Below are 17,662 nucleotides of genomic sequence, written 5' to 3' on the forward strand. Positions count from 1 at the left end.
GTGAGTCTTTGTTCTGGGGGCTTTCATCTTTTGTGTGTGTGTGTGTGTGTGAGTGAAAATCTTAGGGGAGGGTTTCTGCAGAATATTCATCACCTTTCCAGGTGCCTTTTAATATGCTGATGTGTCATAATGAGCACAAACAGGATTTGGGGAATATTCTTTGGTCTACTATACTGGTTTACTTTTGTCTTGGGTCTGTCTGGCTTTAAGAGGGTTTTGGTTATTTGTTCCATTGACTTCATCTGTCCTTGAGTTTAGTTGGCACAAATGACATTAACTGGGTATCTGTTTTCTAGTTCCCAGACCAGGGAGATTTAAGCTCATGTTTTTTGATTTGGGTAGAGAGGTATAACCCTTTAGCTCTCAAGTGTCCTTGGTGAGGGCAGATAAGGTCTTGTGATTCACCAGCTGTAAGTTGGTGGGTGTAAGTAGCTGTAAGTTGCCCAAACTGTTAGGCCTCGCTTCCTTATTCCACTTGGCCAGGAATTTTCCTATCTTCCTCCTCTCCAGTCACAATCTTGAGTTCACCTTCTAATGGGGAAATAGATGACTGATTTCCCAATGTAAAACACCCTGGAGTCATTTTACTTGTTCATTTCTGTTGAATTGGCTAGGAAAAAAAAGTGAGTTATTGCCTCCTCAGAGACATAGACTGTTAATACTTATAATCATTAAATGGAAATCCCCATTCTCTTCTATTCTTTGATAAGTTTGAAGAAGGGAACCCTGAATTAATGATTTTCTTCTATGTCCAATTGAATTTCTAAAACTACACTGAGTTTTAAAACTGTGAACCGTGCAAAGCTCCCCAGAACAACAGTGGTCATCCATTGACCCCTTACTTATGTGTCAGTTTGTACCGTGGAAGAAATCACTCCATGTTATACAGATTAAGTCTGACTGAGTAGACTAGCATGTATTTCACTGATGATGAATATCATGGAAAAATAATAACAGTTTATATTTTAGTATATCTTTCATAAACATTATGGCTCATTTTGTTAAAGTTATCATTAAATTGTATCACATAAAATCTTAGGAGGGCAAATACTGTCTTTAAATTGATGTTCCATAGTTGAGCCACTATTTTGCAAGTAAAACATCCACATAAACAAAGTAATCTAACCAGCAAATAACTCAGTGAAGGTTAGAAGTATAGAAGACAGTATAGAGGACCTCAATTATTTCTCTGGACCCTTATACTTGGTTTTTCTACTGTTATAACTATTTGTACCTCTCCTTTACCATTACTGAACTTCTTGATCTCTTTTTATCCACAGCCCTATTACTACTACTTGGGTAGTGGTGTCATTTCTTTTGGACAGGTCAATACCACCTAGTTTTTGAAAACCCTGATGTTCACAGTTCACATTGTATATATAGGTTATTATTTTTATCTATACTAGGTTAAAACTCAGAGATTAAACATGTTTTTATCCCTCCACCCCAAATCATCAGTATATCTGCATCAGCACTTCTACTTCCACATGATTTCATTCAGCTACCTCATTCTCCTTGAAATATGCCTCAGAAAACTCAACTCTCACTACCTTTACTTCATTTACAGCCTTCTATATGCATATCTATAATGAATGAATCATAATTTACCCCGGTGTCCATAAAAGAAAAAACATAGATTTCTCAAATTTCCCAGGAAGCTAATAAACTCTAAAAGTAAGAACAACAATAAGCCTTAGCAATATGCAAATGCCCATTTTTATATTTATCTTTTATTTTTCAATCCTCACCTGAGGGTGTTTATTGATTTGAGAGAGAGAGAAACATTGATTGGTTGCCTCCCCCACCAGGGATTGAACACGCAAACTAGGTATATGCCCTGACTGTGAACTGAACCCACAACTTTTTTGTTGTGCGGGACCATGTTCCAACTGATCCACCTGGCCCGGGTGCAGATGCCCCTTTTGATTGAACATGGAAAACATGCTGTGTAGTTTGGTTTGTATAACTGCTGTTTTACTGCTAATTTTAAAATGGGTTGCAAACATTTATTTAATCTCATTACATCAATAATTTTTTAGAGAGAGACTATAAATCAAAGTCAGCATAGTAGATCATGATAAAAACTGGTGTAGAAATTTGAAAACAATGTATTTTTTTCATTTGCAATACATGTGCTAGTTCATATGGTATAATCAATCATATGTTAGTAGTTGATAATGGTATTTATCTTCCCCCTACAATCAGTGGATCCAGCTCAGAACAGCTTTGCCATGTAAGTACTGTCATTCCTTCAGGGTACTGAGCAGATGTCCTAGCACTTTACATTTTACAAAAGTTTGAAATCCAGACAGAAGGGCACACACTTTTTAGAGCTGCAAGAAGTGCGATGCTATGGGCACCTTCTATTCCCTGATAATGCTAAACCTAATCTTTGATGCCCTGACGTCTTATTTAAATAGTTTAAGTCACTATCCTCTGGTAATCACTACTAAATTCTGCTGCTAAGGAAAAGTTGTTGTTGAGATTTAAAAGGCTTGTATATTTAATGGATGTTTTTTCATTTTGTCTAGTTTAGTGATTAATTGAACTGCTCACTACTAATCTCTCAAGCAGAGAGTTGTCATTCTGCTCTCCTTCCTGCTGCTGTACAGCCTACAGCTGGGTTTGTTCCAGACTTCCACATAGTGTTGATATAATTATTTCACACTAATGTTAAATTTTATGGAGGCATCCAAGGATCATCTTTTCTAAAATATGAAGAAGATAAACATATTAGCAAAAACAACAACAAAACACATAATCTTTTCAAACTTTACCACATAGTAGGCATACTGCTTAATGTCAATATTAAAAGCTTCTCTATTCAGAATTTTTAAAGTTATTAAAGCATCCCAGGGTCTAGACTTAAAATTTCAGGTATCTATCTTTAGAAGATAGTTGGGTGAAAACTTGCCATTCATTCATTCATTCAGTATTTTCTTGGGTGCCTACTATGGACCAGAAACTCTGCTAATGAAAAGAGGCAAAAGGCATGGGAAAGAAAGGAGGGATTCCTTCCTGAAATATTGGGTTGGCCAAAAAGCCCATTTAATTTTTTCCATAAACTAAAAGACACATTTTTCATTTCACCAATAACTTTAATGATTTGGATATTTTGAGTATGTTGGCTATCTTCTGCATGGTATAACATTGATGTTCTCAATCAATGCCTCAGTTTGACTGCTATCAACTTCAACTGCTCTACCTGACCATGAAGCATTATCTAGTGAGAAATCTCCAGCCTGAAACTTTTGACACATATACAGAGAAGGTTCACAGCACCTTCTCTGTATACGGCGCAAATCTTTTTTTTTCATGTTTCAGTTGTGTTTTTACCTTTCTTGAAATAGCAAAGCATAATATGTCAAAATTGTTGCATATTTTATTCCATCTTTAACATTAAAATGGCTTCACAAAAATTCACCAAATTCAATAGGTTTAAAATTTTTTTAAAATACATGCTGATGTAACAGCTGTTACAATATAATCTAACAAAATTGTTTTGGATGAAGTTAAAGACAACTAAGTGCTACTAGAATCATCTTACGGAAAAAAAGAAACGAATGTTTGGCCAACCCAATAGTGTGTGTATGTGTGTGTGTGTGTGTGTGTGTGTATAATGTTAGAATCGGATACTTTGGATTTTGAGAGTTTTCCCTTCCCTGAAATTCTATTGATTTAAACCTAAAGCTGATATCTTACAAAGACTCAGGAGCGATCCAATTTTTCTGGAAGATTTGTTCCCTGGAAGTGGCCATTCCTGAGTGGAGTTGTGTTCCTACCAGGAACTTTAGCTTTCCTCTTCTTTCACTCTTACACAGTTCAGAGTTCACCCTGTATTAAGTGAACACAGAGAAGTAAACAGGAATATTTTCTTGGATATATCGACTTGATTCTTAATATTGTTTTACTATCCATGTAAATTGTTTTTTTGGGGGGGGAAATAGTGTATGCCTTGCTCCTAGAAAAGTAAAACAGAAAAAAAATGAGGTGCACTAAAAACATACTTGTCCATTTTTATTGTAATAGTAATTCTCTTTCATAAATATACTTATTCACATAAAGAATATTAAAAAGACACATAATTTTTAAATTCAGCTTCTTCACATGCTTTAAAACTCAGGATCTTTTCGCATATTTTATAGACATGAATGCGTTTGGTGGTGCTGGGAGCCCAGGAAGGTCAGTGGTGAGCTGGTTCTTCACATGAATGCTTAAAAAATGAGATAGTTTCAACATTTTAAAGTTCAGAGCACTAGAACAATATTGATTCTAATAGATTATACAATAGCTTAATATTGTAATGCAGAAGTTTACATATGAATTTTTCATTTAAAAGGATATCTTAGTAGATATTCACTAAGCCAAGTATTCACTTGGCTTTCAGTGTTCATATATAGATTACATCTACCACTTCTAAATGCACATTTTGAAATGCAGAAGTAAAGTTCTGTAAATATAAAAGAGCTGCCTAATAAAGTTTTATATCATTATCAAACTATCTTTGAAATCATGTGTCAAAACTAAAATTGCAAGTGAATTTATTGAGACAGACTGTCTGTTAGTTTCATTCAGAGTGGCAGATTTTTTTCCTTCCAGAAAATTACTTTCTTTTCTCTTTCTCAAACAATAGTAGACAAAATATATTCAATTCAAACTGATGCTTCCTCAGATATACTCTAGTTGCTTAGACACCTAAGAACTCCAGTTTCTGGAATCTATAAAAGGCAATCATCCTTTTTCTTTTTGTGGGTTTGAAATAGTCCTCTTGAAGACTTTGATTCATAATAAATGACTTTGTCATTATTTACAGAGTAATCAAGCTATTACATGCAGAAATAATGTATCTTTATAGTTTCGAATGCTGTCATTCATGAATATTGATCCAAATAATTTTTATAAAGAAATATGGACTTCTTATGTAATTAGTGACTTTTGATAGTGTCGTGTTTGATGACATTTATAAATTAATACTTTAAATACAGAGTATTAAGAAATAAGAGCTTGGAATCTCTATATTCTTTATTTATACAGTGAGAATAACAGTACCCGAATCTTGTTGTTTTTAGCAGAAAATAAGATAACAGTTATGTTAGTTTTTTGCCTAACATAGAATGGGCACTCATAAATGTAAGTTTTTTTTCTAATGTGCTGATCTGTTGCTCATCAAGGCTGGAGTCAGGTAGGATATAATGCTGCTTGATAAGACTTAGTATTGCTAAAGAAAAAAAGACCACTATTTGGTTAATATTATGAGAAAGTGGTACAATTTTAATTGCCTTCATTGAAAATGTCTGCACACTATGGAATTAAATACAGTGCACAGTAATAGTAATTAATTTTGAAATATTTCTTGTTAACGTTAAGGCTAAAAATAATGTTGAAAGAAACCATGTAATTCTTCTTTGTGAGTTGGTGACAGAAAATTAAAAAATGACCTGCTTTTTGCCCGAAAGAGATTTTGGTGGCCAGTGAAATGACACAGACTAAAGGAAAAAGACAGCATTTTAAACTGAGAAAACCATTACTTCATGGTACATTAAGGCTTAATCAACCAAAAATCACGGGTATTTTACTGGATATAGCTGACAGCAGGTGTTATTTTATTTTCAGAAAAATCTATATTTCATAATGATTATAAATAAGGGTTAAGTTTTAAAGCTAATATATGCTAAAAGAAAAATACTATGTGATTAGTCCAGTAAAGAATAAAACATATCTGTAAATAGTCTTTTTGTCTTTCATTACTCTGTAATAATTCTTTGAACCCAAACTGATAAATACTTCCTGCATTCTGGTTTATCTTGTGTCAAATCTTTTATTTCTGTTGCCATAAGAATGTACTGAAACTAACAATTTGTTAATTGCCAAGTCTTCATTCATTTAAGAGGTTCCAATGGAGAATGTGAAGTACAAACTGCTTTAGTAAAAGCTGCTTTAAAACTAAAATTTATTCAGATAATTTTATTCTAATTCTAATTAGAATAGATGTATATTATAAAATATTTTATTTTTATTGCTTCTACATCCATGTTTGAGTTAAATTCTAAAACTTAAGTCTGGAATTAGGAGGGGACAAAGAAGACAGTGTAAAACACCTTTGAGTTTAGCAAGCGCTCATACGAAATAGCATTAATTTGGATCAAGGACACTGGATTTCTTCATTCACTCATCCTGATTCACACTATATTAATCAACAGTTTTTCATCTTTATATTAGGACCACAATTACATACTAACTTGTTTATTCAATATTCAGTGAGCACTTTGTTTAATCTATTTTTAACCTAAACATATGTATGGGTTAACACTGACAATTCTAAGAAATTATTGGGAAAAGTCTCTAAAAATATCTCCTCTTGCTCCCTCTACTTGCCTTATAAAAGAGCCTCATTTTTCATTGCTAAAAACAAAATATATTACTTCTACTTTGCAAGTATCTTCCTAGCTACTCAAAGTACTCTGAAATCCATTAATAAATAATGAATTACAATAGCAACTTATTTTGTGACCTTTTTGATGTGCAGACGACATATATTTTTCTAGTGTTAAACATAATAAGTTATAAATTTTATTAATAAAGTATATTTAAGTCAATTGCTCTATTTGGAATCATTTAAATATTTGTTTACATAATTTAAGCACAGGCAGCAAATACAAATGAGTTGATCATTTTAATGAATGTATGTTGTTTTCTTTTGGATGAGGGCTAAGCATTAAGCAAGTGCATTACAGTAATGATTCCTTAGCATTTCCAGGTAACAACTTACTAATAGATTTTGTGTTTCTCTTACTGTATTAAAGTATTTCTAATTCTTGCATTTCTTATCCTATAGGAAATAAATGATGTAGATGTACAAGAACTTGTAAGAAGGTCAATTGGAAGGCTGACTATCATTCGGCAGACATTCCCAGTCCCCCAGAATATAAGTCAGCGATGTTTCCGTGGCAATCATCGAATATCTTCAACATTGTGTGATCCAAAGGACCCATTTGCTCAGAATATGGAGGTATATTCTTAGTATCAGAGTATTTCTTCCAGTGATGCTTTGTTGGGAAATTTTAGAGAGAGTTTTCTGAGTTGTATTAGATTTAAAATTATACATGTATGAAACTTTTGAACTATTTCTCTTCTCCAGCAATTTATTAAGTCAAAGCATCTTAAGAAGAGCACAAAGAATCTGTGTTTTTGGTGTTTCTAACTTTGTTTTAGCAAAATATCTACTTGTTTAATAGTAATGTAATAAGTAAAGATTATTTCCTTCTCAGCATGTAGCTATAGGCCTAATATTTCTCATGGTGGGATTTGAGATTGATACTCCAAATGACTTCATTTTTGGCCTAACAAAGACATAGAATTTTTTTAAAGATTAGTGTCCAGTTTGAAGTATTTCACAAAAATTTTGTTTAGAAATGTAAAAAAGTGCTATAGTATTAAACAGCCATATTTAACTCAGATAGAATATAGCTGTAATCTTCACTATTCAGAATACAAAAAAAAAAATTGGGAATAAATAAATGAAATTTCCGAGCAGCAAAATAAAAAAATCCCAAGTCCTTGAAGCTTACTCATAAAAATGCCCTTTAAATACTCTCCCAGAGCCTATTTTTTTTCTCTTAAGAAAAATCTTATTAGACCTTTCACAGGAGATCTCAGTATGACAGTGTGAAGGAGATGTTACAAAAGGCCGATGCAGGGACAACAGTAGGGAGTCCTAAGGAGCACTCTGTAGCAAAGCAAGAGACAGGAGAAAAGAAATCAATCAGATAATCTAATTCAATACCTTTTCAGTGAAGGAATTTTCCTGTGAAAACAACTCTGTGTCATGACACAGTTCCTGAGGGTATCACTTTAGTATGCCGCGAGCATGTTAGTCAGTATTTTAACAGTGCCCCTGAGATACTAACAAAGACTAAAGTCGAAGTCAATTTCGGAAGTCAGAAAAATATATATTTCAGAAAACTGTTCCTTCAAAATGTTTAATATTAAAAATGTTTTAGTATTTAGAGATGTTCCGTTTGAACATTTTGGAAGAACTATTAGAATTAGTTCATGCCCAATAAGTAAGGTAATTTTGCAAAATCGCTTCTTCTTTTGAAGGATAAATCCATAGTTTCCCCCTCTTCAGTTACTTTTGGATTAATTTTTTAGATGAGTTACTAAGTATCCAACTATTTCTTCAAACTTACTACCATTGTGATAAGCTGCATATATTGACCGGGCAGCTGACTTAGGGATCATTGTCTATAGAACTTCCTGTTTCCTACTAGGTTTTAAGCTCTTTTTTTTTTTTTTTTTAAATTTTATTTAGTATTTTTCTATCATTTCCCCCCCTCCCCTCCCCCACCCCCCCCCCCCTTCTTCCTATTTTTCCTCCAAATCCCCCCCTTTTCCCCTTAACTCCTTCCTTCTCCCCCGCACACCCCTTTTCTCTATCAGTCTTTGTTTTTTTTCTGCTTACTTGTTTGTTTTGTTGTTTAGCTTCCTGTTAAAGGTGAGATCATATGGTATTTGTCTTTCAGCACCTGGCCTATTTTACACGAGGTTCCCTCTAGGACCTGGCATCATAAACTTCCATAAAGTACTAGTCTATCTTCATTTTCTCAATCACACCTGTCACAGTGCTTTTGCACGTTTGTGAATATTTGTGGATTTGAATGTAATTAAGGAGAAAGCAATGGTTAAAATAAGTCCCTCTGAAGCCTAAACAAGACCTGTTTAAGTTTTAGTGCCAATCTTATTAACATGCTTATAATGATCCAGCTTTCCATATTAATTGGTCATGAGTACAATTAATGTGGAAATAGTATAATTTTAAATTTAGAAAAACATAAATAAATTTTGATTCAGAAAATTTTAAAATATTAAGGATTTTTTGAAATCAAGGAAACAAATATTTTATTTATGTTTATATTCCCAGGCTTGTCTGATGAATTAAGGATGTAGACAAAGCACCGCCCCTCTGCCCTACACCTTCATCCTACTCCCCACAAACCCACAGGTGAAAGAAATCAAGATAATTGCTTTTCTTTGAAGATTTATTACATATTAACTTCCTTTTATGTGCAATAAAATTTGACTAAATATTTAATGTATAAAAGAACAACTTGAATTTAAAATATTCCACCAAAAGCAGAGCATTTGTTATAAAGGTTGTCTTGGTGAAAATGTTATCACACTGAAGTTAAAGAAAGCAACAAGAAAAATACCAAAAATCTGGGAGTGGGCAATTAGGAGAAGTAACCCACTCAGCTTGCAGCTCATTAATAAAACAATGCAGCTAAATATGATCACAGACACTTTCATCAGCAGGGTACAATTAAGAGTAACTCAGAAAAAGTAGAGATTTGATAATATGACTCAAGTCAGCTCTAAAAATAAAAACCCAACATAAAATTACAATAATCAATGCAGCAGAGGAGAGCAAGGTACAATGGGCCTGTGTATAACTCTCTTGGCTGTTATATATTTTAATATACATGAAAAAAAGGGAGATTAGAAAGAATCAAACACTAGTTTCCTGACTCTTTAAATTAATATCAGAAGGAATAAAATCAAGGATTAGCTGACGTTGCAAAATGAATGTTAAAGACACCTTTTAGCCACAAACAGAGTTTCCAGCAATATACAAAACAAAAAGGAAAAGGGCTTAATTCTCAGTGAAATTAAGGTTAGCTTGGCTGCTAATGGAGAGAAAATAGAAATAGTTAAATCTTTTCACTTCTGTCTTCTGTATCTAAAAAAAATTGTCTTCAACTTGGAAGATTAAAATGAAAGTCATTTGAAAAAGCAATCAATGTTTTAGAAAAAAAAGTGGTTTGGAGATAAGGCTTCAAAAATAATTGCTTAGAACAATAGATAAACAAGTGAATATAATCACAATGTTATAATTTAGAAATGCTAGAGAACTACTTGGGAAGATTTTCAAGCACAAAAAGACAATTGTATAATGTCTCAAATTTTAAACAGGAGGTAAAAGTTCCTGATAATTGGAGTTTAATATACTCAAATTAATATTGTGTCATTTATGGAATATGTTATTACATATATATATGATTTAGGGAATATTAAATAATACAGCAAACCTTGCCAAACAACAAGCACTGCCAAACTAAGTTCTATTTAATATATTTTTAGGTAGTGATAACATCATAAATTTATTGTATATTGATTTTATGTAGTGTGACAAATTTTATTTATTTATTTTTATTGATTATGCCATTACAGTTGTTTTATTTCCCCCTTCATTTCCTTCCACCCTACCCCCCCATTCACACCATTACCCCCCTTTAGTTTATGACCATGTGTCTCAAGTTCTTTAGATTCTGTATTTCCCATACTATTCTTGCCCCCCATCTATTTTCTATCTACTGTCTATGCTACTTATTTTCTGTACCTTCTCCCCCCTTCTCCTCCTCCCACTCCCCTGTTGCTGTTACATTCCGCTCTCACAAGCAAGAAGGGTCGGAGACGGTCAGGCAGTCAAAGATGTTTTATTGGCCAAAGTTTCAAAGTTTTACTTGTGCAGGGACGAACTCTCGGGGTGTCCGGAGACATGGTGCCAAAATGGCTGCAAATGAGAGTCATGCCTAACGCTTACAGACTAGGGTTTTTATAGAAGCGGGCAAGCAAGCGGGTTTCCAGAAGGAAAGGTGGCAGTTAGCGATAGGCTAAACGAGCTCAGATGTGAAGCACTTAACAACAACTCCTGACACATGGAAGCCCTCTATACATTTTGACCAATTCCTAACTCTCTGGAACACCTGCCTGGGGGTGGGTGCGGTTTCTACTCAGGCTTGAGTGAGCAAACAGCTTAGCACAAACAACTTATTTCCTTCTTGACTCTAACACTAACCCTCCATGAGATCTTCATTTCTATGTTTCCACTCCTGATCTAGCTGTCCTTTTAGTTTACTTTTGTTTTAGGTGCGGTTGTTAATAACTGTGAGTTTGCTGTCCTTTCACTGTTCATGTTTCTTTAACTTCTTTTTCTTAGATAAGTCCCTTTAGCATTGCATATAATAAGGGCTTGGTGATGATGAACTCCTTGAATTTGATCTTATCTGAGAAGCACTTTATCTGTCCTTCCATTCTAAATGAAAGCTTTGCTGGATAGAGCAATCTTGGTTGTAGGTCTTTGGATTTCATGATTTGGAATACCTCTTTCCAGCCCCTTCTTGCCTGTAAGGTCTCTTTTGAGAAATCTGCTGACAGTCTGATGGGAACTCCTTTGTAGGTGACTGTCCCCTTATCTCTTGCTGCTTCTAGGATTCTCTCCTTCATTTTAATTTTGGCTAATGTAATGATGATGTGCCTTGGTGTATTTCTTCTTGGGTCCAAGTTCTTTGGGACTCTCTGAGCTTCCTGGATTTCCTGGAAGTCTATTTCCTTTACCAGATTGGGGAAATTCTCCTTTATTATTTGTTCAAATAAGTTTTCCACTGATGGCTGTTCCTTTCCCCCTTCTGGTACCCCTATAATTCGGATGTTGGAGTGTTTAAAGATGTCCTGAAGGTTCCTAAGCCTCTCCTCATTTTTTTGAATGAAGGATGTTTCTTGACTCTTTTCTGTTTGGCCATTATTTGCTTTCTTCTGGTCCACTCCATTGATTTGAGACCCAGTTTCCTTTTCATCACTATTGATTTTCTGTGTAATTCCATTCATTTCAATTAGTTTCACCTTCATATGTATATCTAATTTGTGGCTATAATCAACCAGTTCTGTGAGGATCCTGATCACCAGTGTTTTAAACTGTGCGTCTGAGAGTTTTGCTATTTCTTTATCGCTTAGATTTATAGGCTCTGGGGCTTTGAGATCTTCTTGAGCCATTTTTGTTCTGTTCAAGCCCGTTAAGTATGAGGAGCAGAGCCTTGGACTCCCAGGTCGCTGGGTTGTGATGCCATATGTGGGGGCGTGGTCAGGGCGGGGAAATGGCGGCCCCCTCTGCTGTTTCTAGCTGCTGGGTGAGGATCAGAGCCTCAGGTGGTTCACCAGGGCAGGGCCACTTAGGTCGCTGGGTTATGACGCTGTATGTGGAGGTGGGGTCAGAGTGGGGAAATGGCAGCGCCCTCCACTGCCGCTTGCCATTGGGGCCTGCTGGGTCCCGTCCAATCGCCCACTCCCTCGCTTGTCTGTCCACACATGGATGCGAGACCACAGTCAACCCGCAGCCCTGCTCCCATGCTGTTTCCCCACGGTCGCTCGCTGAGTTGCCCACCAGGTCCAACCCTGCGCCTAGATTCAGAGCATCTGAGTCCGTCTGACGGAGTTTTCCTGTGCAACCCCGCTCCTCCAGCTGCTGGTTTTGCTCCTCTTACCGGTCAGGCTGAAGAATTTGTTGTTAACGGACTTCTGAAAAGTTCAATTTTCTGTGTTCTGGCTGTGTTCTCTGTTGCTAATATTTAGTTGTCTCTAAACTTGGTTGTGTGAGGAAGCATGACATCTCCACCTATGCCTCCATCTTGGCAGAAGTCCACAAATTTTCTTTATGAAATCCTTATGGAAAGACATTAAAAAATCTAGATAGATTAATGTCAGTCAAACACTTTGACCAAAAGACTCCTAAAAACAGAAGAGAGTAAACACTTTGGCCTCAGTTTTTTTAAAGAGTTCAAAATATATTAAAGTCTCATTGTTATCTTTAAAAGTTATAACACATGAATTATTTCAAATGATTTACCAGATAAATTACCTAGGTATTTTTTCTAAATATTCAAGCAAAACCTCTATGCCTCAGACATAGCTTTGACATATTCTGTACTTTTGAATACTTCCTGTTATCTACAAGTTATCACCAAGGCTTTTATACTTCCTGTTATCACCAAGGCTTTTATAACCCTCAGTTTGAAAAGTGTGGAACTAGAGGAACACTCAAACCACACTGATCAGTATTCTACACTGCAGTGCAAGGAATTCACTGTGGTCATCCAGGAGATTGTATTCGTGGTCCTAATATTTTTTACATGTTTATCACTACACGAGTAAAATATGCCTATCAAATTTGTAAATGACATAAAGCTAGAAGAGAAAACTTACATTGTATTATATAATCAAGACCCAAGTTGTTAATTTATACTGAATAATAAACCTAAAAGTTGAAATTTCACAGATATCAAGTATAGGTTCAAAATCAATTATAGGAAGTCTAGGTGGATGAGACCTTGTCTGACAGCTTATTGAAGGCTGTTAAGATGAAGTTAGATTTGGTATGAGCACAGCACAAGTCATATGTGCTCCAAACCTTTCTAATGTAATCTTGGTCTCTGTGTCAGAAGCGTTTTGCTAAGATAAAGAGAAATAGACCTTATTCCTCTCCTAGTCAGAACATATCTGCAATAATGTGTCAGTTCTGATTATTAAACTTTGAACAGAAACATTGAAATGGAAGAAAAAGAAAGAGCAAAAGAGCTGAGATGAACAGTCTGGAAATTATAACCGATGATTAATGATTTAAGTAAAGATATTTCAGAGCAAGTAACAGGTGGTGTCCAATTCTGGAAGGTTGTCATGTAGACAAGGTGGGCACTGGTGATTCACTGAGGTCAAAAAAAGTCACTGAGTGTAATCACAGTAAGGTGAAGAAAAATGATTGGTCAGATGGCGAGACACTGGTGTTTAAGATACAAGTATTAGAGCCCTGGTCGGATGGTTTAGTTGGTTGTCCCATACACCAAAAGGTTGCAGGCTCAATTCTCATACCTAGCTTGAGAATGATCAGGGTTGCAGGCTCAGGGCACATACCTAGGTTGTGAGTTTGATCCATGGTCAGAGCACATACGGGAGGCAACCTATCCATGCTTCTCTCACATTGATGTTGCTCTCTCTCTTTCTCTTTCTCTAAAATCAATGAACACATTATCAAATGAGGATTAAAAAAGATATTAGAGGAGGTATGTGTTTGCGTCCAGTGAATAGTCACTTATATTGTTGTAGCAGAAGAGAAGTAAAGATCACCTATAGTAAAAGATCAGCAAAGATCTTTTTAATGCTAAGAGGGAATTTGGGATCGTTGTGAGGGAGAAGTCAAAGACCTCATGAGTGACCAGGAGGTCAGGGATGATGGCTGTACAGTGTGACATAGGAAAGAGCATGAACCCCAGAGAGAATATGTATTCACCTAAGAAAGAAGGGGTAAGAAGAAGGGAAAGGGAAAGAAAGAAAGAAAGAAGGGAAAGAAGAAGCTCTCTGAGCTTTTAATTAAAAGCTCAGAGAATGTCATCATACCCTTTTGATCCTGCCATTGGAATGTGGGCAAATGAGCAGAGGCAGTCATTTGATAATAGCACCTGTCACATATTGAGTGGGAAGCACTCACTGTTAAAACCAGCATGGATGCTCAAAGGACAGGTCTCGAGGTGTGCAAAAGCTACCGTGCCACAGATGTGTAAGGTGTTCAGTTTTTCTCTTTTTAACTTCTGTCAAACCTATCTGATGTTAAACTTGACATTCTTTTTTTCCCATTCATTTTAAAACCTATTTATCAAAAAACAGATTACTAAGTTCCAGGCTAAGTCAATAGGAAATAAAGAATTAAAGAAACAAATGTAAAAAGAAGAAAAATATATACCATATGAGCCCCAGTCTGGAAGGAACTCATATTCTAGTGTTAAAAGCCGATATAAAAAAATCTTAGCATTATATGTTTCACTAGAAATATGCACTCAGTTTTATAGGAGATTTAAAACGCTGCCCAATAAACCCTGGAGTGGGGAGTGTTCTGATAGTTGTTAGGGTAAAATTCACCTACCATGATGCTGAGGAATGGAGTTTTAGAGGAAATTAACTAGTTGGAGAAAGATAAAAAGTCATCAAAGAATGCATCCACTATAATTTCATATACACACTTGAAGCAGTCAGTCAGAGGAAGAAGCAAACTAGAGCTAGAGAGATTAGAGCAAGCAGATTTGAGGCATGGAGCTAGGAGAGGTCAGAGAAAGCCAGATAATTGAAAATTATTGAGAGATCATCGAAAGATTTATCCTGGATTTTTGGATACAGCCTATTCATCCTTCATGTTTTTCTAGGATTTCCTTTTGGATCTTCACAGTCTAATTCAGACTAAATTTTTATTCATCAACTATATCTAACTTCAAGTCTCATTCTTCATTTATTGTGGATTTTAGCCAAAGCCCCTCCCACATTCTGTCCTCCCTGCTCCCAGTCTCTCTAGTAATTATCTAGCAGGGGGAGGGGCAGGTTCGGTGTTGACTGGAGGGGAGGAGTGGAGGCGGGGAATAACCTCCCCTCATATTTCCTTATAAAGAACAAACTAGTATTTCACACAGTGCATAAGAGTATTTGATATCTCTTTAAAGAAAGGACTACATTCCATAAGTATTACACATATAAAATAATGCTTAAAAACACAAATGATTAAAGATTTACTGAAATTTTAATGAAGGAAAACTCACAAGGCATTGTTAGGAAATGCTTATTAACAGTTGTTTAATAATATCAAACTTTCATTGTTCTAATAGTTGAACTTAATACTATTCTGTGATGGAGGTAGACAATTTCATAAGATTCCTTCATGACTATAAGCAAAGGGCAATCAATAGACCATCCGCTTTGTTTTTGTGAAAAAAAAAGTGCTAAGACACTTTAGTGTTCGAGAGAATTTAAATGCTTTAAGATAGATTTAATTTTCACAGTTACATTGATGGCTCATTTTTATTTTATGTTTGATTTTTTTCTTCAGAGAGGCTATAATATTTAACAGCTTTTATTGACATTGGATATCTCTTGGTGATTATGTTTTCTAAATAATTTCTAATTTATCTGAAAAATAAACACCTTCAGTAGTCGATGGTAGGGGTAGCAATACTGGCAAGAGTTAGATGTAAGAGTTCAGTAGCTCTTAGCAAACATTGTTGTAATTTCTCTTTCAATGTACATAGAAGGAAGATAATGATATAGTTGCCATAGAAAAAGAAAGCTTTAGCATAAACACATATTCACAAAGTTAATAGTGTATGGTTTGTATAATGATAATGAATTGCAATGCATGTGTTTACCTGTATAATCTTGTATAGATTCTTGACCAATGCAATGTTTATGAATGATACTGTTCCCCTTTATCTTTCATTACTGAATCCCCATAGACATAAATGTTCACGCAGATAGCTGCTTCCTTTTTTATACATCTGTCACACTCCTCTTGTATGTAAGATCGAGTTGATATTTCTCCACCTGAATAACCGGAATGCAAAAATTTGACATACTCAGAAAATGTATTATTCAGTTTGTCCTCCCAGTCTTAAGCCCCAGGTCTAACCTCCTCAAAATGAAATAAAGGCCATTGATTTTCTAAGGCCTGACACAAACAGCCTTCCTTGCCTCTGTTGAAACTTCTTTTTTTAAAAAAATCTTTTCTTTCACACCTAAATAAGCCGAAAAAGCAATTGAAGCATACAGTCAGAGAAGACTTCATTCTCAATGTCAAAATATCCTGAGAAATTTTTTTTAAAAAAACCTCTCTTCTGTTTAATAAATAACCAGGCAAACCAACCATCTATGTGAAATGAATGGAGGCAGCTGAGCTGATGATTTCTTTCATGTTCTTGATGGCTGGTGCTGGTGATTCTAATTACTGCGCCATGTCTTTTTCAGATTTCAAACCTTTACATATATGACACGGTGCTTTTGCTTGCTAATGCTTTCCATAAGAAGCTGGAGGACCGGAAGTGGCATAGCATGGCAAGTCTGTCATGCATCAGGAAGAGCTCCAAGCCCTGGCAAGGAGGGCGTTCCATGCTGGAGACCATCAAGAAGGTAACTTCTGACTAGCACATCACTCCTCCTAGTTTTCTGTAAAGAAGATACAATGGATCGTTTTTTGATGATTATCTTTTAAAAGGATTTTCCCTCTCATGTGCTGCCAATTCAAAGCACAAAACAGTGTAATGGAGAAATGAAATATTAAAAGTAAAGGGTCACAAAGTCACACATATACAAACCAGGGAGCCCTTTTTTATTTGTAATGTAAATTTTATGCAGATAAAAAGTTAATGGTTGAAGTATTTTTAAATTGCTTTGGTTATATCATTCGAGTTAGAGATGTTTAAATTAGTTTAGTGCTTGTCACAAAGTGTAATTTTTTTTCTTTATACTGCACCATCAGTAGAAAAAAATGGAGCCTGAGCACTAGGGTTCACTGTTTTTTCATTCAGGGGCTCTATGGTTAAGGCCTCAGATGAGATGACCTTTAATTTATGTTATAATAAAGGTATGATTCATAGTTAATAATTTGCAGCATTTGTAAACTGCTTGGTATCTGATGGCATTCTTTTTCTTCACTCGTCTGGCTGTGACCTGCTTTGGCTGGGCTGCCTGTTCCATTCCCAGGAGGCAGTTTATGTTGTTCGGCTCCTCTCAGTAGTATGAACACTCTGCAGTTTATTAGCCTCTTTGTCATGTCATCCTTGCTGGCATTTTCCATTTGTCTCGCACAGCTTCTTAGATTTAAAATGAAATGATTAATAAAACAAACAAATTTCTCCAGTACCTTTACACAGAGGAGACGGCCATTTGGGAGTTTATGTTCTTCATTTTACCCATCTTTTCTCTTTCTGCATATGTTTGCCTTTCCTGAAACAAAAAGAGAAAAAGCTAGTCAAATGAAATGTGGATGTACTTTAAAAATTCAGAGAAAAATCTAAAACTT

The 17,662-nt window shown here is 35.3% G+C and overlaps 1 protein-coding gene across 1 annotated transcript in view; it reads left to right on the forward strand.

Moving 5' to 3' along the window:
• The window catches only part of GRID2 (glutamate ionotropic receptor delta type subunit 2), a 1,451,106-nt gene that overhangs the window by 858,646 nt on the left and 574,798 nt on the right, over positions 1-17,662 (forward strand). Inside the window, exons 6-7 of the mRNA XM_037162687.2 lie at positions 6,836-7,009; positions 16,609-16,770. Of these exons, the coding sequence (XP_037018582.2) occupies positions 6,836-7,009; positions 16,609-16,770 (336 nt within the window). The remainder of the gene's footprint in view (positions 1-6,835; positions 7,010-16,608; positions 16,771-17,662) is intronic.

Source organism: Artibeus jamaicensis, unplaced genomic scaffold (genome assembly GCF_021234435.1).
Source record: "Artibeus jamaicensis isolate MK-2021 breed Jamaican fruit bat unplaced genomic scaffold, CSHL_Jam_final contig_452, whole genome shotgun sequence".
Lineage (NCBI taxonomy): Eukaryota > Metazoa > Chordata > Mammalia > Chiroptera > Phyllostomidae > Artibeus > Artibeus jamaicensis.